At 36.3% G+C, this 27,929-nt stretch overlaps 1 protein-coding gene across 1 annotated transcript in view; it reads left to right on the plus strand.

The window, feature by feature from the left end:
• LOC139731719 (laminin subunit alpha-2-like) overlaps positions 1 to 27,929 on the plus strand; it is a 69,606-nt gene that overhangs the window by 32,128 nt on the left and 9,549 nt on the right. Inside the window, exons 3-6 of the mRNA XM_071642599.1 lie at positions 11,886 to 12,188; positions 21,544 to 21,663; positions 23,198 to 23,299; positions 27,811 to 27,928. Coding sequence (XP_071498700.1) covers positions 11,886 to 12,188; positions 21,544 to 21,663; positions 23,198 to 23,299; positions 27,811 to 27,928 — 643 coding nt within the window. The remainder of the gene's footprint in view (positions 1 to 11,885; positions 12,189 to 21,543; positions 21,664 to 23,197; positions 23,300 to 27,810; position 27,929) is intronic.

The raw sequence follows: 27,929 nt of genomic DNA on the forward strand, positions 1-27,929 counted from the left end.
GTAATTGTAGGAAGCAGAGTGAGGATGTTATTACCCATTTGGACATTGGACAGAGTTTTGCCTTAAAAATTTAATTATTAGATGGATTCAGTGCCTTATTGTGTATATTAGGATTATTATTATTATCATCATCATCATTGCTAAGACATTGCTAAGGGGTCTGTTGTATTTACACATACCACTATTCTCTTTTATTTCCAATTCTAGACACGGTGGCCGACCGCGATCTTCATTTAAATGACCAGATGTTTTATTGGACCACAATGAATTCTAGGTTCTTTTCTCTTTGTTTATGAAATGCCTACACTTGATTTGAATTGTTAAGCACTGACTGTGTATGGCATGTCGCTTCTAAACATTGTCTGATTATTTGCCTATGCAATGTGTGTGATGTGTTTTAAACGTCCTTCCGGACGCTACCCCTACCTCCTTTCAAAGCTTTTGAAGTGCAGACAAGGCACCTGTTCACATGAATTTATCAGTTTATCTTGATGTCCCTTTTGAAGGTGTCATGTGTCACCAGCCATTCTGATTCTTCTAGCCATTTTGATTCTCTCGGTTCTTAAATCGGGAGTCCTTGTTGCTGATTTCTTTTTTTTTTCTTATTTTTCTGTTGTTACATCGCCAAAATCGTTTATTTAATTACACTTACCCTTATTTTCTCTTTATTTTCAATTCTAAGATACGATCGATGACCGTGACATGCATTTTAAAACCCGATGTTTCACTGAACCACATGAATCCTATGTTCTCTTCTCTGTATATGTAATGTCTACTCTCGATTTGCATTGTTAAGCATTGACCTCGTACAGCGTGTCATTTCTACAACAAAGTTCGATTATTTGCAAATGTGTTTAATGTCCTCCAGGACGCTACCCCAATCCCGCTTTCCAAGCGGTTGAAGAGCGGCTCAAAGGCTTCTGTTCACATGTATCTATAAGTTTATCCCGGTGCTCTTTTGGAAGGTGTCATTATATAACCATGCGTCACCATGTAATTCAACTGTTTCGTTTCTCTTTTTTTTTTTTTTTTTTTTTTTTTTTTTTTTTTTTTTTTTTTTTCCTTGGATAGGTCAAGCCCTTGGGGTCACCCCCATGTTTGTTTGTTGTTGTCGTTTTTTGTCAGGGGTATTCTTTGTAAACATTTTCAAACTGTCATTTTATTATCAATGATTCCATCCAAAGTATGCGGGTGTCTTCAAAACACTTGCCACTCTTTCATTTCAAGCAGTCATTCCCCTCTCCCTTTAGGGTGGTATAATAGTTCACGGGTCATTTTTTTTTTCCTCCCAGCCTAATAACCCACCATGAAATCTCAGCCTTTTTATTTCTTACTGTTCTTTTAATCGGGAATTCATTTGTTTGACGAAAGACAGGCCATACCTGCCGCAAGGCGTTTCTCCTTTTTTATTAAACCCTTTTTTTCTTTTTTTTTTCTTTTTTTTGTTAACTATTATGAACAGAACATGCATGTACCTGGTTACATTGCTGAAGTGGTCCTACTATTGAATTCCAAGTACCTCTATTTTCACTTTATATTTTCAATTCTATGACATGGTTTAAGGCCTCATGTTCTATATTGAATCTCATGAATCTTAGGTAATATCTTCTGTGTATGTATGTCTTCTCTTGATTTGCATTATTACTATTAAGCAACATCCACGTGACATCGTGTATAATGTACCATATGACAGTACCAATGGAATGTTGTTCCAATGAACCTTGTGATCAAGAATTTAAAGGTAACGTTGCAGGTGGCGAGTTCTTTTTTTTTTTTCTTCTTCTTCTTCTTCTTCTTCTTCCTTTTATGTAACTTTGGATGTTTGGCTTTGCCAAAAATGTATGATTGGCACGGACAGCCATTCATGCTGTCGATATATACTGCTTCCACTGAACTCTTACTGATTCTTTTTTTTCCGTCAAAGTTTCAGTTGGTGTGTCTATGCTGCAATTCACAAGTTTGCGCACTGTGCAGCACTTTGAATTCTTACGCTAGCGCAACTCACGTCTTTGTACTTCTCCTCTTTCGACTACAGCCGGTCGAGCTCGTTCTTTTACTTCCCTTCTCATCCCTGTCCTCCTCTTTCGGAAGCCCACAGAGACACTTGATTTATTCTTGTTATTGTGTTGTGTTGTGTGTGTTCTATGTCTTTCTCTGACGATGCTTCTGAACGTTCTCACTTACCTTATTCTGCTCTTTCTCGTTTCACGTTCTTCTCCTCAGCGATCTCCTGCTTATCGTGATTTTGACGCCATTTATACTTGTAGATTACTCCAGTGTTTTGCCTCTTTCTGGCGACTGGTTATTTTCTTGTATCATCCACTTATTTACGACATCCTAGTTTTGTTGACATCGCAGACTTTTATAATCTCGTCTCGTACCTTTAATCATGGCTAATTTTTTTAATGCTCCATTTTATTCCGTATCGAATGATGACTTTTTTGAATTGTTTAGGAACACTAGGTTAGACTCTGACCCAGTTAGTGGGCTAACCAGTACAGGAACCACCCCTTATGATGATTTTGTTACCGATACCCTGAATACAGGAACAAATGAATTGCCTCATGATTTTAGTAATGATTTCACTCAAAATATGTTATGCAATTATATTACAGTAAATCAATACAAAGATATGATTCATAACTTCTCTGAGGATACGTTTTGTTTGTTACACTTAAATATTAGGAGTTTAAATAAACATTTTGATGATTTAAAGTACTTATTAGAATCTGATGAAAGTCAATCGTTATCGGTTATTGGATTAAGTGAAACATGGTTAACTTCTAATGCAGAAAATTCCTTTGCAATTGATGGTTACGATTTATTTGTTAATAATAGGCCTGATAAGAATGGTGGGGGTGTTGCATTGTACATATCAGGTTCCTTTGAAACTATTGTCCATCAAGATATTTCTAGAATGGACGAAACGGTTGAATCTTTGTTTATAGAAATCCTCATCCCAGGATGTAAAAATCTTATGTTAGGCATTGTATACAGACCTCCTAATTCAAACGCTAATGATTTTTTAACCTATTATTCAGATTTGGCAAATTCACACGTTTTCCGAAATAAGGATTGCCTTTTACTCGGCGATTTCAATATTGATTTGCTGAAATCTGAGCATGATAATATCTCTAGTGATTTTCTTCACACACTTTTATCCTCATCCTTTCTTCCGCTCATTTCCAAACCCACACGTATTACAGATCGTTCTGCCACCCTCATTGATAACATTTTTTGTAATATTCTACCCCTCCCCGACTCTTTCCTAATTATTTCAGATATGACTGATCATTTTCCAATAATGACTTATTTTACTCTTAAAACTTCATCTAATATTAAACCTCCCTCATTTCCTTTGTTTAGTCGTAGAGTTTCACCCGAAAAGTTAGCTAGTTTTGATGTGGCTCTCGAGAATGCTGACTGGTCAGGAGTGTTTGGCAGCGATGATATCAATATATCTTTTCATAATTTTATGGAAATATTCAATCATCATTTAGATGATGTAATTCCAAAACAAAAAAATAGAACAGATTACAAAAAAACACCCAGGTTACCTTGGATCTCAAAATCAATCCTTCGTTCAATTAATAGGAAAAATCGTTTGTATTATAAATATAAGTTGGAAAAAACTGAGCGATCGAAGAATAGATATACATCATACAAAAATACTTTGACAATGATTTTACGTTCTGAAAAGAAAAGATATTACTTTAAGCAATTCTCGAGATATAGGTTTGATATGAAAAATACTTGGAAAGTTCTAAAACAGGCCATGAATGTTCCGAGTAAAAACTCTGACATTGACAAAATTAAAATGAATGATGAATTGATTAATGATTCTCTTCATATTGCAAATATTTTTAATTCCTATTTTTCAGAAATAGGTGAAAACTATGCTCAAACTATTCCTGCAACAGAAACTCATTTTACTGAATTTTTAGGCCAGCGCAACTCTGATTCCATATTTTTTACACCGACTAATAGATTTGAAATTATTGATATAGTTTCCTCTTTTGAGAACAAACGAAGTTCTGGTTATGATGAGATAGATAATTTTATACTTAAGGGTGTTATTTCCTCGGTTGCTGATCCACTTGTTCATATATTTAATTTGTCAATTTTTAACGGTGTGTTTCCCGATAAAATGAAATTGGCTAAAGTAATACCAATATTTAAGAAAGGCGATAAATTTGTAGTCAGCAATTATCGCCCAATTTCATTATTGTCCTCACTGTCTAAGGTTTTAGAAAAACTTATTTATAAGAGAATGATCAATTTTTTGAAGGTACATGAAGTTTTTACGAACTCTCAGTTTGGTTTTCGTGAAAAACATAGTACTTCGCATGCTCTTTTATATTTCGTTGATAGAGTAGTTCATGCCATTGATAATCATTCTCATTTAGTTAGTATTTTCTTGGACTTCTCCAAGGCCTTCGACACCATCAATCATGACATTTTACTTTATAAGTTATCACATTATGGAGTACGTGGGAAGGCCTTGGAGTGGTTCAAGAGTTATTTAGTCGATAGAAAACAATTTGTTACAATTAATAATAATGATTCAGTTATCAGAGAAGTTAAATGTGGTGTCCCACAGGGAAGTATTTTAGGGCCGTTATTGTTCATTATCTATATAAATGATTTTTGTCGCGTATCTGATGATCTCTCTTTTATTCATTTCGCAGATGATACAAATGTATTTTTCGCCCATAACGATATTGATTTTCTCGTTCACAAAATCAATATTGAATTGCAAAAAGTGACCAACTGGGTCAGAGCTAACAAGTTATCACTCAATGCTCAAAAAACAAAATATATGATTTTTAGTAATACTGTTGATAATTTAAACACAAATATAGTTTTAGATGATTCTCATCTACAAAGAGTATCAAATATTAAATTCTTGGGGGTCATTGTGGATGATAAACTTTCCTGGAAATCACATGTTGATAATATTTGTAACATAATATCGCGTAATATAGGTGTTATAAATAGATTGAAATTTTATATTCCACAAAAAGTATTACTTATGTTATATTCGTCGTTAATATTGCCTCATTTGAATTATGGAGTTTTAGTTTGGGGCAACACGCATCAGAATTTACTTGAAAGAGTGTCCCTCTTGCAAAAGAAAGCCCTCCGCGTTATCTGCCATTCCCCTGTACGTTCTCATACAAACACGTTGTTTGCCTCTAGCAAGCTCTTGAAAATTAAAGATCTGTTTTTGTATAATTTAGGCCAATTTATGTACAATTATTGCAACAATTTGCTTCCATCTATTTTTGATTCTATGTTCCTCAAAAACCAATCATTTCATGAATATCCCACTAGGCGTTCCAATGAATTTCATTTACCCCTTTTACGCACGATCCTTGCTAAAAATACACTTATTTATATAGGCCCAAATTATTGGAATTCTTTGAATCATGATATAAAAAACGCCCCATCTATATATTCTTTCAAGAGGAGACTGAGGTCCTTTCTATTGCAATCGTATGACTCTACAGTACTGAACTAGCCGTTTGGCCTTCTTTCTCACTTACTGACTTAATTACCTTTTTTCCTCTTTGAAGAAAAAATTGTATTCTTTTTAGTGGATGTCTGCTGCCATCTACGCTATCGCCCAAAGCGTCAAGACTTGAATTTCTGTCTTACTCCAGTTCATACGTCCCCTCATTTCCTTGCTTTTCTCCTTTCTGGCGTTACAATATCACTTTTTTTCTCCACAACTATCATCTGTTTCTCTTGACATGCTTCTGTCGGAGATCGCTGTCTCTGTTGTGCATTTTCGTTTGCTATTTTGTCTTCTGTTTGTTAGTCTTGTCCATTCCGTTTTGTCCCGTACAACCTTTTCTTCAGTAGTTGTTTCGTTGTCTAGTCGTTTTCTATGTTCGTTCGCGTCTATAAAAGTAAATGTATTTATCTGTGAATCTAATTCTCAGTGGGCTTCCAGACTTCTTCTTCTTCTTTTCTTTTCTTTTTCCTTTTGTATTTATGATGCTTCAATTATCTTCCCACTGATGTTATTTTTCCAGAGGGGCCCACATTCTACAAGCTCTGTCTTTTTAGTGGGTCTCTCCATTTTTCGCACTTTAAGCAAAGTTATACATGTACCTCATTTCGATCACTTCTGTTTCTTTTTTCACAACAATGTATAATTACTATAAGGTCCTCAATGTTGTACATTCTTTTCAATACATAATGTTCTGTTTACCTTATTCTCTGTTGTCAAAAGAAGTGTAACTTATGTTTTGTCGGAAAATGAAATAAACTTTGAATTGAAAAAAAAAAAAAAAATCATTATTATCATTATTTGGTTAAGTGTACTACTCACATAGCTCTCACCCTATGATGAATTCGTAGTTGTGACCGATTGATCAAAAACTTTGATGGCTCTTTTACTCTTTAATTGTGTGCAACAAATGAGCTCAGAATCCAGCCTCACAGAATATCTATTTTGGCCATGAAAGTTAGATTGCAGCAGTTGATGAAAAATATATAGATTTGTTTCGTTTTTTAACCAATTGTTTGAAATATCAAAAGTAGAAAAATGTTAGAGGATTGTTTCAGTGAATGCTCATACATTTTGACAGGACAAAGTTTGTTCACATTACTATTATTATCATTATCATTACTATTCATTTTACTGAAGAATAAAGAGAATAACATTTCATTTACAATGACAGGGAATGTATAACAACGTAACAATGAAGTGTATTAAGGCAAAATATACTTTTCAAGACGTCATTCAAATTGGAAACTAGTATGATCTTTCTTTCCTTCTTTCGAAACCATAAGATACATCATGGTGCTAAATTGTGCATTCCGACTGATATGGTCTTTGCCTATTAACCTATAATCCAAAATGCAGTTCCTAGATCAACAGATTCTGCAGAAACTGTTTTGGTTTAGAATACTGAGTTTGCTTGGAAAACCAAAATAAGTCCAGGGGAAAAAGATCAGCGAGTTTAACGTGCATTGAAAGCTTCCTGTTTGCTTGCTAGAAACAGGAAAAATATTTTACCAGCACATGTTTTCCTTCCACATTCCACTGAAAGCAGTAAAGAGATCATATTGCCTTCTTGTTTTTGTTTTTATGTGATTCTTGTCCCATTGAGAATTCTGCTACTAGGCAGACGTGTTGTAGGGAAAGGTCAAAAACATACTGGACATACTTTGCTGGACACACTTGTTTTTCTTTTTAAAATTTCCATACTTTTCTGGGTGTGTATAGTTGTTGGTAGGACCATTCACCATTTTAAAGTTGGGTAATATTTAGTGAATTTGAGTGAAGCATTCCCTACTTTTTACTTGTTTGTGTTAATTTCAAAATTTTCATTTTTTTTATTCGTATTCAGAATCAAAGTTCATAGTCAAAAAGCTTTTTAAAATGAATTTATTTTTGTTTACTTCTTGTCATTTGCTTTTGACATGTATGTTTCAGTAATCTTTATGTTAAAAAAAAAGATCAAAATGTCACGCAAGTGCTGTCTTATAACCCTGACATAAGTATGTCAGTGTTTGCAAGATGGGTCATGATTTCAAGCAACAATGCAGATTCATTGTGGTGAAAATGTGCTTCTACTTTCTACTCAAAAACATTCAGCTTTTCAGGTGTCATATACAAAATTGTCAGCAAACACTTTTCTGATCAGATAGGTTCTACCACCCTGCAGAATTCTGCAATCGCTGCAATTCAGCTTTTCAGGACCACCATATGAAAAGCTATTTACTAGATGATTACCTATTTTAACTTAAAAATAAGCATGGTATAAAACAATTATTTCAAAACAAGTTATCAACCCCATCCAAACTGCAGCCTCAAGTATTTCATACTAATATGTGAACTCCAGAAACCCTTAAAGGGATGGTATAGTTTGGGGTGAGGTGGGACTTCAGGTTTCCAACTTTTTGTGAGATAATCAGAAATCCCCAATGAAATATGAAAGAGCATATAATTCTAAGAGGAATTTATAGTTTATTTGATGAAAATTGGTTTTGAAATGGCTGAGATATCCAAAAACAAAGTGGTCTAATAAAAGATGGGACCCACTTTTTGTTAGGATCACTTTGTTTCACTTCATCTTCCGATATCTCAGTCAATTCAAAATCAATTTTCGTCAAATAAATTGATTTCCTCTTAGAATTGTATGCTCTTTCATATTTCACTGAAGGTTTCTAATCATCTCACAAAAATTATAATCTGAATCCCCCACCTCAACCAAAAACTATACCATCCCTTTAAGCAGCCTCCTTTACCTAATTTACTCTCAAGAGGGGAATGAAAACATCCTCATGATGGCCTCATATTCCATGATGATATTTTCCCAGCTTGTCCTGCTGCTGGTGAAGAACCCAATTTTAAGGATAAGCTGGCCTAAGCCTTTTCACTAAAGAGGTCACACCTTATTGTTTGGGTAAGATTAAGGGTGTAAAGAGGGGTAAATTTTGCTCTGACCTTGACAAAAAACACACTGCTTTATTAGACCAGAGAGCTTGGCGATGGCTTGCAAGGGTTGACGTGCAATATATAGTCTCATTCACACACTTGCACACCGGAAATTCACCGGAGAATCTATGATATGACTCCTGAAAGGACTTCTCCTGTGTGTATTAAAACTAACACTCAGGAACTGTAGGAGCATTTTCAATGTCTCTTTGATTTCATCACCTGAGAAAAGCAGAATTTTTAAGGGAACTTAACTCCATTTATTTCTACATGTATGTACAGAAGTGACCCATTTCCAGGATCTTAACAAAATAAATACCAATAAAATTCTGTTTGCTTATGTTTTGGGCTATATTTTTTTAACTGAATAGGCCAAGAAAGGTATAGGATTTCCACAACAGTTGCATATTATAAGGGTTCAAAGTTTGTGTGAAGAAGAACACAGTGAGACAAAGGACCCTAAATTTCCATGTTTCCAAAGAATGACATTGTGTTGCTTCACTATTGTGAAGGTAAACTTGATTGATTTTAGCCCAATTACTATTTTTCTACCGCAGTTACTTTTCATACACATCATGGCATTGCCACAGGATATTCATACCTTTATGTTTGTATGCAGGATTCAGAAATGATAGGAATAATTTCCCTCATGGAAATTACATTATTTCATACATGTGAAGGTACAATTCCAATCAAAGTCAGGGTTGAAATTATAACCCCCCCCCCCCATATCATACATGTGGGCAGCTTATGAACACTAAAGTTTGGTAGATTTCACCCACTTTCCAGGAACTGTTTGAGTGAAATTACATTACCATGAGAATGCACTTTTTTCCCAGTGAGGTTGGATTGGCTAAATATTGGCGGAGCAAAACTTCTTTTTTTTTCCCTTTCTCGCTCTCGCTCTCTCTTTTGTAACTTACCTCATTCAAGCTCGCTATCTTTCATGGTACTGCCAATGACCACAATCACCATACAAACCCCTTTTGCCAGTGGGTACATATTGACTCAAATTAACACCTTTCCCCTCCTCTTCCAACAAAACTTTCTCTCGACAAAGTTTCCCAAACACTGCGCATTGTCGGACAGAAAACACTCCAACACCCTTTTGTAATGACATCCTCCTCTAAACAAGCCAAGATGTCATTTACACTCCTTGATCAAACTGCTTTGTGCACCTTTGCACAATTGGGTTTCGGGGGAGAGAGGCCACATATAGAAAATCACTTTTTTTATCAAGGTCCATTAACTCTGGCTCGCAGCACTTGATGTCTAGGTGTCATGTTTGCCGAGTCTATTGAAATAATCAAATCAGCGCAAAGTTTGGGGACGTTTACCTTGTTGGAGGTGTTCAGCCTTTCCCTCCTTTTTGCCAGTCCTTTCACGGTGATTCCCAGTCTCCTTGTCTTAATTTACTGATAACAGAGGAAAAGACAACACCTCCGTATTGGAAAAGTGGAGAATTTTCCATCATAATTGTATTTCAAGTAAGCATTCATGGTGGTTGTACGTACAGTAATTTACAAGTTTGTTTCTGATATGATGTTTCAAAATTTAGCGCAAAAATAGCAAATGCTTCCCCCATCCCTCTCTACTGGAGGATGATTTTATTTTGTTGATTCACACCACGGGTACTCCAAGTATATTTTTTTAAACTAGTTGGACACCATTGGAGTTTGTCGTGAAAATTTGGTCTTAATTAAAAGTTTTGAAGCTTACAGCCCCCTGTATAAAGATCACAAGTTTATGACACAGACTTGCTTGCATGAAAGATTGAATTTGCTTGTTTCATATCTGCATTAATCTTGTATCACGCACATGGATTTGTTGATGTATTTCTATATTTTGACCCAAGGCTATATGATCAGGGTTCCTCTTTTTTCATTACTTCTGGACTCTGTGGCATGAAAGTTGAGGTCAAACATACATCAGAATATCAAAAATAAGTCCTTGTATGCTCAATTGTAAGTAGCTCATACCTGACTTAAAGATAATATAAAGTTTTGGTACCTTAAAAGTTTCCCTGAGTTTCCTTGTCTTAGTTTGTGTTTCAGGTTAAAATACCTTTCATATAACTAACACTGTGAGACTTACTCGCCCCAAAGTGCTCTCATGTCTTGGTAATCATGCAATAATGGTTTCGTACCAGAGTAGAGCGGGCTCTGAAAAATTCGAACGAGCCGTTAGTTTGACTCGACGCGGTACCGCGAGAATCAATATACACGTATTGTACGAAACCATTATTGCATGATTACTAAGACATGAGAGCACTTTGGGGCGAGTAAGTCTCACAGTGTTAGTTATATGAAAGGTACTTTAACCTGAAACACAAACTAAGACAAGGAAACTCAGGGAAACTTTTGAGGTACCAAAACTTTATATTATCTTTAAAGTGTGCATTTGATTTTCTGACTTACATGTATGTTTGACTGCATCTTTTCATGCAACAGGGCTCTGGCCATCTTCTTAAAGGCTTGAAACTTTTCAGCTGCATAAAAGAATGCTTACTGCAAAGCTTACCACATGGTTATCAGAGACTGATTCGTGTTTCTGGATGATTGTCTGTGTGGTTTCCATCTACCAGCAAATCTGATTATGTTGTTGAAATCATAGTCAAACAAAATAGCATGATGTGGCCCTTAGGGCTGTTTGCTTTGATCAAGCCACTTGTCAACAAAAGTAGACAGATCCAGAGTGAGTTTGATGTCTCTCTTCCTGGCATGTTTGGATAAAGTTGGATTTAGGGGTATCCTCTTTCCAAATACTTGTCATACTTGGTGAAACATGAGTCAACACTTTGGAGATGGTTCCAAGAACTGACACGTATCAATCGTAATATTTGTTGTGATCGGAGAGAGGATTGCCAGTCCGTAAAACCAGCTTTGAAGTTATCCTTAAAACTGCAAATGTGAGAGTAGATTTGTTTAAAAGACTTGACTTTGATTTACTTGCTCGGTGGTGGTCCACTTTAGATTCATGTATGCAGTGTGAATGGAATGCAGCTGAAAGGTGCATCCATAAAGCTAGAGTGAACTCACCATCTTTCAAAGGTTATTAGCTGCCAATTGCCAAACATTTGGGGGATGGGGTTGTACCAACATTGCAAATAAAAGGTTTCATCAAGCACAAAATTATTGTGTAAGATTCATAACCAACATGATTCACAATTACGAATTTACTTGTCATTATCAGTGGCGTAATGTTGACTCATCATTGCCATCATCACCATCTTCAGCATTTTTACCATTATCCTGATCATGATTATATCACCATCATCATCACGGATACAATCACTATCGATCTTCAACTGAAAACAATAATCTGGCTGTATTGCATCTTCCTTCACCTTACAATACCTCCACTTGAAGCTTGCCAATCAAAAGACATCTAGGTCTTTACTGAGTCATGTGCTTTCTGTCTAATCCCACTGCAGATATACCAGGTAGCCTATGTCATCGTCAAAGCTGCCAACTCGCCACGCCCTGGCAACTGGGTCCTGGAGCGGTCCTTGGATGGTGAGATGTACAAGCCATGGCAGTACTTCGCCATCTCCGACAGCGAGTGCGTGAAGCACTACGGTGTGGCGCCGTCGCGGAGCATGCATCACTTCGAGCGCGATGACGAGGTGACGTGCACATCGCTCTACTCCAAGCTGGAGCCGATGGAGAATGGGGAGATACACACCTCCATCATCAATGGGAGGCCGAGTGCAGAGAACCCCAGCCCGGTCCTCTTGGTAAGATGCATTCCATTGGTAGCAAAGTCCCTCTCTTTAACCCCCAGCCCCTCTGTCCTTGCACCCTGTCTCTGAGTGTGAATCCACACCATGTGCAAGCTGGCTTTGATCAGTACTCTGAAATTGGACGAACAGAATGGTAAAAGGTTTTATCACAAGCAGACTAAAAACAGGATTGTTGTGAAATTTTAAAATGCAGGTGTTTTCCTTAAAGGGAAGATAAACCCCAAGAACAATGTGGATTGAGTGAAAGCAGCAGCATTAGTGGAACACATCAGTGAAAGTTTGAAGAAAATCGGACAATCGATGCAAAAGTTATGAATTTTTAAAGTTTTGATGTTGGAACCGCTGGATGAGGAGACTACTAGAGGTTATGACGTATGAGTGGACAACAATACCAAGAAAATCTAAAGAAAATTCTGCAAAAATCCATTTTTCATGAAAATTACAAATTCCATCAAGTTGATATTGATATATGTTAGGGGTAGCAATTATTCCCCCTGCTTTCTGAAAGCGGTTGGTCCATTGTTTTTTCATAATTCTAGAAAAGTGAATTTTTGTTGAATTTCCTTTATATTTTCTTTGTATTGTTGTCCACTCATACGTCATATCCTCTAGTAGTCTCCTCATCCAGCGGTTCCAATACCAAAACTTTAAAAATTCGTAACTTTTGCATCGATTATCCGATTTTCCTCAAACTTTCACTGATGTGTTCTACTAATGTTGCTGCTTTCACTCAATCCACATTGTTCTTTGGGTTTACCTTCCCTTTAAAGGGTGATGTTGGTGGCAACTGCATCTTATGTAAATCATGGAGGAGGTAATGATATCTATTAAAAGAGTCTCACAAGTATATCCTTGACCCTCATACATATTATGCAACCTCTAAATTTGTCCTTTTTTTGTTATGAAAGCACCAACAAGTCTGGTGTCCTTTCTGTCGAAAATTTGTTGTGGTGAATTAACACAACAGTGACAACTTATCCAGGGGAAAGTGTTACACTTGCTGACTCATTGATCATATTTTATGATATCTTTGAGTACATATCAATTGGGGAGTTTTGTGGTGATACCATCACCTTGTAGTTGTCAGGTAGTTGCAACCAATATCCCTGTGTGGTGAAATATATGAAAATTTCTTTTCACAAGTGAGATTTTGATGAATTTGCTATTGATGAAGTCATTAAAGTTACCTTTAAAATGATGTGGAAATTGCACTTTCACTTCTAACACACCTTTTAAAGTTTTTGATATCAATGCTTTGCAAATGAAAATGCAGCACTTTAGACTTTGAGGACTTCAGATGGCTTTTGTGATTGTTTATTGAATATTAATGATATTTCTTTGGTCATTTTTATTAGTATTGTCATTGATATCATCAGTGGCTTTGTACATATTCAACCAAAATATATTTTGGTCAATTTGTAGTGAGTTAACCCGTTGAGGACAAGTCCCGAGTATACTCGGGCAGGTGTCTGTGGGAAATACGTGTTGTAGCAAAATTAGTCCATCCTCAACAGATTAAAGAGGAGCAATACAAGACATATTTACTTGACCACACTAACTGTGCAGCAATTGAGTAGGACTCCATCGTATGAAACCTTCAGTCTTTTCTGTATTTTTAACTTGATCAGTATGTCAGTAATGTTCTGTCACTTAACAGCTTCATTCAGCTTTTCCTTCAGTGGACAACTTTCTTTTAACTTTCCCTTCAGGTAAAAGTTTGCTGGAAATTCCTTAGTAATTTCTCTTAGAGTAAAGATTAGATTTAATTCAGGGTAGCTTTCTTGGTGGAATTTACACACTGATATCACCATCAAAATTGTGTTTATGATAACTTTACCTTTGAGATATTAACTCAAATGTAACGACATTCCACAGTGAGGTTAATCTTGCATGATGATGAGTAAGCTGATTCTCCTGCTCATTAGGACCTCTAGCAGCAAACTAAGTCAGACATACCTGTAAACCTGCCTATGTTTGAAGCATTCCATATATTGATTCACCAATGGCAGCATGTGATCTACAACCAATAGGAGCACATGAAAAAAAAGAAAAAGAAGCGAACACTTAAAGGAACAGGTGGATCTATTTTCTATTGTACTGCAGTTGGCAAGAAACTGTTTTCCCCTGGAGAGAGAAAAAGAAAAGTAGCAACAACAACATTGTAATCATCAACATAAACAACAGTGACAGAAGAAACAAGTGTAGGCCTTTTTGTCCAGCACAGTGGTTATCTTGGCATTGTTCTGAGGAATATGAGATCACTTGTACATACAGTACAGCAGTGAGGAAAATTGGGAGTGACATGAAGTGATATTTCACGGGGAAAACACTCCCAAGAATGAGATGGCACTTGACAAATAAAGTTGTAATACACGCCTGAAATTAAAGTACTGTTCTCAACAATACATCAAAACGTAAATTTTGTAGTGGATGTGAAATTATGGTGCTGGGAATTCTAAATGGGGAGAGATGCAGACCTCACTTTATACAATGTCTAAACTTATTAAGCTGAAATTTTATATGGGTCATAAAATTCCGAGTGATTTTTTATTTTTATTTTTTAAATCAGACAACCAGACCCAGATGTACAGATAATTGGAATGATTTTTTTTTTTTTGATCAGACAGCCAGACCCAGATGTACAGATAATCCTAAGTGACACATAACTGATCAAAATGAAATCAGTCATGCCTCTTTTGTCATGTGTAATTACATTTCAGAGCACAAGGATGGTCACCTTCGAGAATGGCTTACAGTTTATTCAGAACACATACCATCAATAAGGAATTTTAGGATATAAGTGGTACTGAAAGCCTTTTCTGGTCACTCTTGTAAACAAGTGAACCTGTAAGAATAAAAAAGTCACTTGCAGGGTGGTGCTGTTATTTTGTTTCCCTTACTGTACTTTACTTCTTTGGATTATTGGTACTTGATGATTTTCCATCAGCTTTTCAGGACTAGATTATTATTATTTGCTAGCCTACCCTCAGAGCTTAGAATTGATGTGTATCTTGTATTTAATGTTGCCAGAGTATATCAGTAAATTACATTAGAAAGCATACTGTTTATTTTTGCTAAGAGATGACTTCTGTGCATTTTCCAATTTTCACTGGTGCTTTCAACAACAACAATAACAACAACGAGCTAGTATAGAAAATAGCAAGTTTTAAATGTGCACAGATGCCAAATCATGACAGGTTTGGCAAAGCTTGAATGAAGCACCAGCTACAACTGCCATGAAAACTTCAATTTATTGCTTATAAGGTATTTTCATGGACATCCACAAATCTTGAAACATATGACACTAAAGTCACAGTAACATTCTGAGAAATAAACACTATGATAGAAGACAAGATAGATTCCCAAATGGATCTCATGTTTGTTTATTTATCACACAAAGTAAGTGTTGGTGTGCCCTTCTTTTAACTCTCTGATTTTGATTGGAGGGATTTGGTGTGAAACTGAAGTGAATTATGAATGAATGCTCTCGGCGGTTTCGGTTCGTGCTTTGGTCGGTTTACAGGAACAACAAATTGACACTTGTCTCAGGAGAAATTCTTGTTTGTCTTGGAAACTGGATCGTTTATATTTTTACCCCTTTTTTTTAGTGAGATGTATGACAGTGAACATGCAGGAGAGATATTTTCAGCAAAACAAAAAAATCTACCCAATATCTGTTTGAATTTGCCATGGGAATGTATTCTTACAAGCCAACCTGGATTAGTGGTTTGACAATTATTGGCCGGCCTGCTTTGATTGTAACTTGCCAGAAGTACATCTGTTGGCTATTGTTACCATGTGAGTCTTAACCCCTTAGCAACTGAAGATTCTGTACATAATGGCCTATGGTTCCCTGGTAGATACATCAATATTACTCTCATTTTGACAACTTTTTAGATGATGTGAAATAGCTCACTGCATGTTTATGTTTGTCTATTATAAGTTATGTTTATTTGAAAGCCTATTATTTATCAAGAGATTGGTGTTTCACAGAAGTAATTCTGACATACTTTTATTGACCTTTGACCACTTTCAAATTACATTATTATATATTCTATATGAAAACTAAAAATGGTAAAGCATAAAACTATTTAAAACAACATCAACAACAACAACAACAACAACAACAACAACAACAACAACAACAACACAGAGAGGAGATTTCAGGTGTTTCAGTGGCTAATGGGTTAATTGCTCTTTTGCACCTATATGCACTATTGATCTATACTCACTTTTGATGGAAATAGTAAATTTTATGATGATGAGAAGACGATTTGATTACGTGTACTCATAGTGAAATTTGCAGAGTAGATTGATACATGGGTGATATGAACCAGTCAATGAAACACACATGTTTTCCTTCACCATACAGCACATGTGTGCACACACACCCACACACACAAAGACACAAGACAAGCATAGGATGACGTGGATGGCTCTGTGATTTTTCAAGAGAAGCAGCCATAACTAGTTCAGGAGCTAAAGGATTAAATCAAAGCATTTACAATGTAGAATATAATATTTGTGTGCAGGACTTACTGTAGGTTGTATTAGATACATAGAGAAACTGCATGAGGTCAAATTCAAACAAGAAGAAAAGTCTTGTGCCAATTTTAGGGCAAGTCATGGACTTTGAGAAGCATATGTTGTGCATATACATCCTGTTATTTTTAATCAAGCTTCTGGCATTCATTCATTCACAAGCTTCACAATTTGTAGTTTGTTTGGAAGCTGGGTAACAGAGAGCACAAATGCACCCGTAATGAAACAGATTTGTCATGCAATTTCAAGGTACTTGTCATTTGAAAAAGAAAGAAAAAAATATAAATCGTCCAGGATTGTGAAAGATGAAGTTACAGATGCTGATTCAGACGCGGTGACATTTGCACCTCTAATGGACTCCTTTCAAATTAATGTCAAGTGAGAGGAGTGTGAAGTTTAGGTCAGATTGCTTTTTGACAAAGTGCAAATAAACTCAACTCCAAACTCCCGAGGCACAAAATGTACTTGGTGCCTGTTGAAGAAAGAAATCTACAATAACAAGTTCACATGCCTTGGCTGATTGATACATCGCGCAATAATGCTCGTCTATTACTTTTGGAATTCCACTGGTGCATCTCTTTGTCATGCGTTTGATTAAGAGTAGAAAACCTGAAAAAGCGGGCCGACTCAGCTTCATAATAGCTGCATGGAGATGTCGACTGAAGGGTCAGAGAGTTTTTGAGGGATATGCCATTTCTGTGGAAACAGTGGCAAGCTTGTTCAGTTCAAAGTTTTTGGCTCTGTAATAATGGAACTTTGCTTCAAAATGTATGCATTGTTGTGATGCCTTTATCCTTGAAAGAAATCTTTTCATTGCTTGTAATGAGACAAAATTTATCTCACTCAATCTGTGCTCATTATCTTGATGCACAAGAGATGCTGTATTCTATTGACAGTGCAGAAATTGAAGAAAACATTACAAATTTCAGCCTAAGAAAATCACAATATTATGCCATAGTACTAGGAGCAAATTCAGGGCAGTAAATAATCAACAGTCAGATAAGAACAAAGTAAGCCTATGCATTAGTATTCTAATACTGTAAAAGTGGAAATTTTCGCGGTGTTGACATTTTCGCGCATTTCGCGCAACCAGAAGCTAGCGTGAAAATAAAAGCACACAAATATTTTTGCGTGCCATATGCTCCAGTAGTTGTGTCTTGATTCCGCGGAATTAAAAACACGCGAAATTCTTCTTACCCGGCCAAGCGCAAAAAATTAGTCGCACGAAAATATCCACTTTTACAGTATTGCTTCAGTTTCTTGCATATTTTTACAACAACAGTTTTACCATTGGTGTTTAAGCTTGCAAATGTGGTGTTGCATACATTGTAATATGATAAAATACCAAAAAAAAAAAACAGCTTATCAATTTGATATTATTTGTTAATAAGCATCTACTTCAATCATTGTTACTTGTAATTCATAGGGGAATATCTGTGAATTTCAATACATCTCAGAACTGATGTGTAATAATGTAATACACATTGGAGAATATTGTGCCTTATGAAACTAAGCTTTAGATTTCTGATGCAGATTAACATCGGCACAAATAACAGTTATGCCCAAGGACGGTGTGTACACATTTGATGATTGTAGTAATGACAAGTAGACAAGTATGAATACGGAGTGTGACATTGTTGGAAAGTCTGTTTGTAATAGATAATGGTATGATGATGCATTTATAAAGCGTGTCATCAGAGCAAGAATCTGGGTCAGCGTTACAAAAGATCTCAAGTCATGGCCCACTTTTTGATGTTGAGAAGTGTGCTATCATGCTCATCTATCCTAAAGACCGTTGTCAGTGATGAGATCAAGCTAATAAGTTTTCATCTGTCAGGTGAGATAATCTGATAGTTTCAGAATTTAAGGACATTTATCATCTTCAGCTTTCCACCCTCTTTATGGCACAATACTAAAAGGGATGGTATAATTTTGGTTGAGATGGAGATTCAGGTTTTAACTTTTTTGTGAGATAATTAGAAACCACTTACATTGAATATTACAGAGCATAAGAGGTATTCAAACCAAAAGGTATTCAATTACTTACATTGAATATTAAAGAACATACAATTCCAAGAGGTATTCAAAGTTCATTAATATTGTTTGATGAAAATCAGTTTTAAAATGGCTGAGATATCCGAAATAATCTAATAGTTGTACATTGCATTCCCAGTGCAAAAGTTTTTGAGTATATGTACATAATATCAGGTCAGGCCTTTGAAATACAAACAAATACAAAAATGACAAGAAACAAATAGTGTGGATAGATGACACTCTTCAAGTGTCAGATATATACAGTCTATGCCCCCTGACATAAATGATCATACCCTGCTGTGAGACCTTCATTTCACCCCTGAATTAGAGGCGACATTCATGTGGGAATCTTATTAGTCTCATTTTCATCTGTTGTGACATATTATGTCCAACTCGCCCAAAACATTACACTCGGAAAACAACAACCACCACATCCTACCCCTCCCAGCCCATCCACCCAAATAAAAATGACTGCAAGTTATACTATGATACATCAATATGAATTAACCTTGACAAGGTTTTTTTTCTGCCTTCTTTTTTTTTAGGGGGTGGAGGTTGATAGGGGCTGTTGCCACTACTCTACAAAGTTGGATTCTGTGAATAGGTCACTGGTGTCAAGATTGTGACAAAGTTTGTTGTCTCTGTATTTTTTCCTCCCTCTCCTCTTTTCTGTAATGAAAATAGATTTTACCACACAAATCATTTCCATAGTTCTATGGATGAATTACAATTTCTATGACTGTTGGCCAGTGCAGATACTTTCTTGGGGGGGGGGGGGGGGGGGGTATGGGGCGGTAGGGGTAAGGGGCTGGTGTCACTCTTGCAAGATGGGTGCTGTTGAAAAAAAGTCAATTCTGTGCCATACTATGTATGTACTATTATCATATTTCCATGATGTATGCTCACCATAAATTTGTATCATAGTTGTACAGTGCACACATTACTTACCTTGTAGTTACTCAGTTTTTATTTTTTAAGGGGATGTGACAGGGATTTAATACTATTTCATGATAAATATGGTTGAGAAGAGTAGAACTGTGTCAGATATTTGCATATGTCTGTTTCATTTGAAAATCCAATTGTGTTGGCAAGTCAGTGCTCTCAGTCTTCAGAATTTTTTGCTTCTGTTTGCCAGCGATATTACGTGAAACAGGAGTATGAATGTGTGGGAATGTCTACGATGCGGAACCCAGATAAAATATTGAAATTGTCATTGTGGTTAATTTCAAGAGTGGAGCAGTTGTACCATTTCTGTCTTTATCAATCATGGTTTAAAATGTGCACACATTGCCAGACAGAATTTTGTGAGGTATCTTTAGATGTCATAATCAGTTTGATATTGCCATCTGACCTTGTTGGTCAGTAGATCAATATGAATAATACACCAGATAGATATTAACCCATCGGCAAGAACATACCGAGGAGGAAATAGATTCTTGTTTTACTACTGCCTAGCTGTTTCCTGTGTTCCACAGTTCTGTGAGAGATGATTTCTGTGTCAAAAAGGTCGTAAGTAATTATTTGCCAACCACTCATCAGAAATAGTTCAGTCAACAAGCTGTGAAGCGGTTAGGTCAATTTAATCATCAGATTTTGAAGGTTAGCTGGGGAAGATTTTCTCTTCTTTTTTTTTTTTTTTTTTTGCATGTGAAGTAATTTGTTAGAGAACAGAGGCTCTAATTTTGATTATTAGAGAGTAATGTCAAATTTTCTCCGTATCTGTAAATGTGTTTCTCTTGTTTTTTGAGTGCTCTTCGCATATAGAATGGCTGTAGTGACCTTCTAATACTTTTTTTTTTTTTTTTGGGGGGGGGGTCATTTTAATTGAAAGCAAGAGATTATTAAGCAGAGGGGTGAAGGTTGAGGTATGAGTTTACAAGATAAAATTTGTAGAGGGAGACAAATTGAAGAAAACTCACACCTCACTTCGATTTTGTTTGTGTTTGTATTTTTCTTTCTTTTTTTTAAAACCCAGGATAGTGATTCCATGGGATATTAGTAGCCTTTTTTTGACAAAGTCATATTAGTACAGTCAAACCTGCCTTACTAACCACCTGTCTATAGCGACCACCTGCCCTATACGGTCACTAAAAACAATTTCCTCTGAAAGATAAGCCACGTTAAAGACCCTGTCTCTAGCGGCCACCTGTCTATAATGGCCACTTTTTTCATCTCCCTTGGATGGCCGCTATAGACAGGTTTTATTGTAGTTGGAAGTTGATGTTGAAATAACACATATAAGTTTCCAGATAAAATCTTATGTTTAAGGAAGCAAAGAGAATTTGAATAAAGAGAAATAAGACTATCTTTTGAAATAAATTTGATTGTCATCACAACTGCAGATGCAGATGATAGGACTGAAGGATGAAGGGAATATCCAGAGTGTTCCATGCAAAAAATTTGAAACGTTATTGGGAGAGCAGTTAGATGTCCCTCAACAAAGCCAGGATAATTGTTTAACCTATCCTAGGATACAGTTTTCAAACCAAAAGGTTGGAACATTCTGTATAGTATGTGCCTGATCACAAAAGAGATAAGTCTTGCATGGGAACATTTTAGAACAAGCCTTGTACATGTGAATCAAATGTGTAGAGTTCTATAGTTTGTCAACCTGTGGATTTCCCCAAAACTTTACTCGATCTTTAAACAAAATTGTGAAGAAAGAGTTGCTTACCCACGTCAGATAACAAGTTTACAATCTGATCAAATTTGGAAAAGTGAGAATTGAAGGACGTTCTTATTTTCTGTTTCTGTCCTCGTTTCTCTCTTGCAGGAGTTCACCTCAGCACGATTCATCAGACTGCGTCTCCAACAGATCCGCACACTGCATGCTGACCTCATGACCTTTAACACCCAGGGAATCCAGTATATCGATCCCATTGTGTCAAGAAGGGTGAGAAAATTCAGAAATGAGCACAATAATCAAATTGACCATATTTTTATACACTTTTTTTTTCTTCATATTATTATTTCTTCTTTTATCATTGGGTTGGTGGGGTGGGGGGGGGGGGGGAGAAGGGAAGTAAAGTGCAGTTGAATTTGTTGCAGTGCTTCATGGCTGTATAGTTTGGCAGTGATTATTATAAAAAGCAGTTTACTTGACTCAAAAGAATAATTCCACAAGCTGTGTGGTCTCTGCACTTTTCGTGTGTTACAGAACGATAGCTGTGCAAATGTCTGTCGCTAAATGAGGCAGTTAAGGGTTGGTCTTTTTCTTCCTTTCTTTATTTTGTGTTGTGCACTTAATAACCATTCATATAACAAAAATAACTAGAATACTAGGCTTCTGTCATATGTGGTTAGAGAAGAATATCAGTCATTAAATTTTACTCAATGACTTTGCCATTGTTTTCTGATCTTCAGCAGGGGATGATATTTTTAGCTTTCAATACAGCTTTATGTTTTATGCATTATGAAGTCTTTGCCTATGTGAACTTGATGGGCTTTGTTCAAAGTGTGTGGGTATTTCAGACTCTTGTAGGGAGCTGGTTAATGTTCCATTTTCATATTCTAGTGTGTGAGAAAAGAAAGTAAAGCTTTAATAGATACAATGCATGTCATTATATATGAGCCGCCATCCTTTGATCTATTTCAGGTCCAGGATAAGTAAGTAAGTTTGTAAGTAAGATCAGTCTAAAGTAGAAGTTTGTTGAGTGAACTTATTTCCTTCTGCTTCTGAACTGCTGACATTGTAATGTCAAAGCTCGGCTGAAAACATTTACGACATCCTGCTTCAAAAGTGATGACTGAAGCTTATAAGTGTCCTACTGGGGCACTGCTAATTGTAATAATGAAATTTGCCCACTCATCCATGTGGATTTCTGCCAATGAATATGTCAACCAAGTGTGGGAGGGTAGAAAGGAAGTAAATGAAATGTCTTGAGACAAAATGGGGGGGGGGGGGCTATGCTCTATGAAGATATGATGGCAAATTTGATGTGGCAGGACATCTTCTCAATCGTCATTTTATTTGTTTAGATTTTCGCTTTGTATTCTCATGTCACTCTGTCAGGCAGTCTTGTAGTAATACATTGTCTGTTAGCATGGTTACGGAAAGAGATGATCTGTCCCAAATGCAATAGACTTTTCTCTCATATTCAGCCATGATAGAGCCCATGACTACATAAAAATGGTATTTTGTTATTTGTCCGCTGTTGACTTTACCCTTGCAGCTGAAGAATCCCCACTAAGTGAGTGACAAGTGTATAACCTCCTTCAGATCTTAAAGAAAAAACATAAATTACAATAAATCTGTATGTATATTCTGCTCAAACTAACAAAAACAGAATTGATATATGATCTTCCATGCAGGATACAACCCTCTCAAAACATGAACCCAAATCAAATCATTTCTCTGTTGTCTTTTGAGTTTCTTCAAAGTTTCTTCTCTCTTTCACATTTTTCTTTGAAAAAAACACCAACTACAGTATTATTATTCCATCAAAGACATCTCTGTTGGAGGCCAGTGTATATGCTTCGGCCACGCCCAACAGTGTGTGGTGGATCCAGACGCAGGACCAAATGACATGGTAAGACTCTTAACTTAAACCCTTTCTGTGCCAGGAACTTTATACAGTGTGTACAATGCTATGGGGTTTTCTGTTCCAATGGGCAAGGGGTTAATTAGAAAAAAAAAATAGACAACATGATGTAGTAAACATTCTGCTTTTATTATGGATGTTGCTGTCACTCAGGTTGTTTTGTGAAATCATTTTATCTGATTGGCGAGCAGTTGTGATGAACTAAAAGGGAAATTACTTTCTGCCGGGTTTCATTTCAATAAGTGATGAGTAGTACAAGAGGAGAAAGGAGAAGCTGGAAGAAAAAATAGTGAGAGGTTGAGCAGAAGAATGAGGAGGAAGAGAGGAAGAAGCAGAGGAAAAAGATGAGGAAGAGAAAGAAGAGGACAAGAAGGAGAAGAAGTAAAGTAGGACTTTGTTTAAAATGATGATAAAAATGATTTTGCCTTGTATACTGACATTTCTGCAGATGATTGATGTGATGAAATGAGTCATACACTTTTTGTAATTTACCATTGATGTAGAAATAGATGTAGTAGCAACAATTACACATAGATATTTGTTCAATTTTTGTGAAAGGATACATGGTAAGGCCGGTGCCTGAAAATTGAGCCATCCTTTTACTCCAAGGGCAACAACTGTGGAGTCAGGCCATTGATTTATGGTCTTTGAAGGGAAAAAGGGGAATTTTCTTGAGGATTACTTTCCAACTGTTAAATTTCACTTCCAAGGACGTAAGACCTCCCTGTAGGCCTGACTCTACATTATTGTGTTCAGAATTGTGTGAACAGGAGGTGGAATGGTGAAAGTCAAGTCAGAAAGAGACAGTGCTGAGGGAATTTTAAAGTAAACATGCAATTGTGTAGGGTGTTATATGCGTGTTGGGAGTATATAAGATCAACATATTATACTTCAATTCAAACAAAGAATTACTTGTGTTGTGGTATTTACTATGCTTGGCAGAGAAACAGTGTAATGTAGGAGAGAAAAAAAAAACTTTCAGAAATGTGTCATATGAACACTGCCATTTCAAGTTTCTTAACTCCCAAATGTGTGTGTGTAGTTTAGTATATGTGTGCATGTGTATATTTATGTATGTATGTTGCAAGTATATATAAATGTATGTATTTATGCAATTGCAAGTATATATAAATGTATGTATTTATGCAGTTGCAAGTATATATAAATGTATGTATTTATGCAGGTACATGTATTGATGATTGCTGTAAGTAGGCCCTATATGTATGTATGTATGTATCCATATTGAGTTATGTGTGTATGTGTATGTGTTATTTTGTTCAAGAGAGATATAAGCATACAATCGTGTATGCTTACATCTAAATATGAACTCACAGAAAATTGCACTTTCTGCAAGCATGTGGGAGGAATGATAGATTCAGTTTAATCAGGTTTAGCTGTTTTGATTAAAATGTGCTAGAGCCTGTGCTATCCCCATCAGTCAGTGCTCTAAATTACCATACCTGTGTTTTGCTGTTCTGGATAATATCATGACGTTTTTCGATATTTCCTGGATAACCAGACTCTGTTTCCCTTTCTGTAGTGTCTATTTTGCATCCATTCCCAGGCACTCTGATTCTGTTTTATCAATCTGCGGATCTGGACTTATTAATCCACACATCAACTTTGCACAATAGTGAATTCTTTGCAAGAAAGTCTTTATGTTGTAATCCCCAAAGATGCTGCAGTTTCAAAAATGGAAAATATGTACCAGGGCCATTTCTCCCTTTATTACAGCATTTTTGGCTCAAATTGGTACCTATCTGTCACCAAGCTATCAATCTTTTCTATCATTTCCCAGTTACTATTCCCTCTCTTTCTCTCCCACTTCATTCATCCATTGGTACACATCCTAGATCCTGTCAGTATTAATCAAGAAAAATCCCTAGGGTGGATTTTTGTTGATAATTTGACTCAGGTACGCTAAATGAGGCGTAGTTGTACGATTAGATTATGGGCACAATCATTCAAGGTTAAAGTTCAAAGTTCACCGAAGTATGGCTTCAAATGCCATTTTCTAGCCATAACTTGAGCTAACTGTGTCCTATGTCTGTACCATGTGAGATAGAAAGGAAACGATTATTCATGTGAAATGGCAAATCAGGAGGGGTGCTCAAAGCCAAAGTTTATGGGTTAAAATATACTACATTTTGCCAAATCGTCAAGTACGATGTTCCAGAGAGAAAGTGACTTGATAATCAGGATAGAAGAAGGAGAGGATATTTTTTTTTGTCAAACAAAGGAGTTAAAGGTCAATTCTCAGAGGTTAAAGGTTTTATACATATAAAATGATACAATCATAGTGATCACATAATAGTTTAATGGATGCCAGCTTTTAAAGTATTGTAGTTTAGAATATATGACATGAAAACAAAAATAAGATCAGACTTCCGACTTAAATAAAGGGAACAGTGTGCGCAGTGACTGATCAGAATTAACAGGATTTATTGCAGTTTCTGCTAGAGTACAAGTAGATTCTATTCATAAGGGATTTTGTATCAATCTCAATATATGTGGCCATATTCTTGTATTCCATCAAATGACTGGACCCTGCCTGACTTCTTTCTTCATCAATTTTTTTATCCAGTTTGCAAATGCATATTTCTTCCTCTTTGCTAGTCTGATGTCTTGTCATATCTGTCTGTCAGTCTGTCTGTCTGTCTGTCTTACATTTATTTTTGCTCTCCCCACACTCCCTCTCTCTTCTTTCCTTTCATGCATCCCCTGAATTACTGTATACACCATATATTTGGCGTATCAGGACCTCCTGATGATTTCGCGAGTGGTTAAATTCGCGATCGTGGAGTACTGTACTGAACAGAGAAATGTATATGTGTGCGTCACATTCATATCGGGAGCAGAGTCATTATTTTTGTGTGTCTTTAATTTCGCGAATAGCACCTGACTCGCGAAATTTGCGAAAATAAAAACCTTGCGAAATATTCGGCGTATACAGTAGTAGAGTTGTTGTTAATCATTTGATCTGCTTCTCATTAAAAGTTGGGCAACTTGTGTGTAGGGCCTACATATTAAATGGTGTATTTAGCATTTACTAGATGAATGTACAAATGTATCAATATGTTCTCTCCTATTAATTGAGGGTGCTGTATCTTGTCACCATTTTTGAATGTAGTAGGTAGCAAATTGTGTTTTCCTGTCTAGCATTCAAATTTTCCACTTGCAACCTTGGATGTGAAATGGATGGAACCAGCACAGTAGCAAACCTCCCCCAAAAAAGATTGCCAATTATTCAACATGGATGGATTCCATGGAATGTGCAAGGCCACGGTTGGTGCTTGTTGGGAGGTTAAAGGTCATTCTGGAATGCGCTATTTTTTTTCACTGACACGTGAGCTTATCAAATAAATATGTGTATCAGATCATACTTTTTGGGGCAGGGAAGGTTGGAGCCAAAAAAAGATGACAATGTCCTGGAATGACATTGATGGTGTATTCTCAAAGGTGTTGTGCATGTGTATGTTTGTGTGTGTGAGAGTGTGTATGTGTGTCTCTCTATCTCAGTGTGAGGTGACAGTATTGTTGACCTTGATCTGTGCATTTAGCTCCAAGCTATCCCTTCCTCCCTTCCCTATCTTGACAGGACTTGGAATCAAGTTAGGATATCATAATGTTAGATGACATTGAATATAATATATAGTCCTCAGAGGTGTATGTGTCTGTGTGTTTGTTTGTGTGTCTGTATGTGTGTGAGTTGACTTGTATGTCAATGACCTTTCCTCCCCCTTAATTCCCAATATGGTTGTTTAAAGGTTCCATTGTACTGCATGTAAATTCACAATGTAACAACCACAATAGTGACAGTTATGCACTGTTGTAATTTCCATGTAATCTGTTATGTTACTTGTGAATATGTTTACACTAAGAGCACGTTTAAAGGGATGGGGGTGGAAATAAAAAGTTTGTAGTGTTATCATGCTACAATCCCTTTGAATGTAGAAGAGACATTTTAGGTGCTTTAACAATATTAACCAATTGAGGACAAGCTACTTTTGCTAAAACACACTTTTCCCATAGACACGTGTCTGGGTATACTCAGGGACTAGTCTTCAATGGTTTAAGTACCGACTGGTATCTGTTGGTACACATGTATCTGTCAAGTGTAGACATCAAATGAGCATACATTTGAATGATTCAGTATGTCAGGTTAGATGTGCACGTTCGGTTGGAGTTGCATCAATGTTTGTGTGTGTGTGTGTGTGTGTGTGTGTGTGTGTGTGTGTGTGTGTTTGTTTTTTTGTTTTTTTGTTTTTTTAAATGGATATGTGAGGATTTGATGTCACCTCTCATTGTTATCGGGACTTTTCCAACAACAACAAAAAAATTCTCTTTGAAGATATGCCTGATATATGAATATACTTTATATTGTGAAAGATGAATATTTTGTATAAAAGTTACTTCAGTTCCATAGCACTTTGTATCATATTCTTTTTCTTTTTCATTTTTGTTTTTTGTTTTTGTTCTGCATTCCTCACATTTCACAGGCCCTGAAGTGTATATGTGAGCACAATACCTGCGGGGATCAGTGCAATAAATGTTGCCCTGGTTACCACCAGAAACCATGGCGACCAGGAAACACAGAATTTAGCAACATTTGTGAAGG

This window comes from Diadema antillarum, unplaced genomic scaffold (genome assembly GCF_040938485.1).
Source record: "Diadema antillarum isolate AM-2024a unplaced genomic scaffold, OU_Dant_1.0 seq00000383_RagTag, whole genome shotgun sequence".
In the NCBI taxonomy this organism is placed as follows: Eukaryota; Metazoa; Echinodermata; class Echinoidea; order Diadematoida; family Diadematidae; genus Diadema; species Diadema antillarum.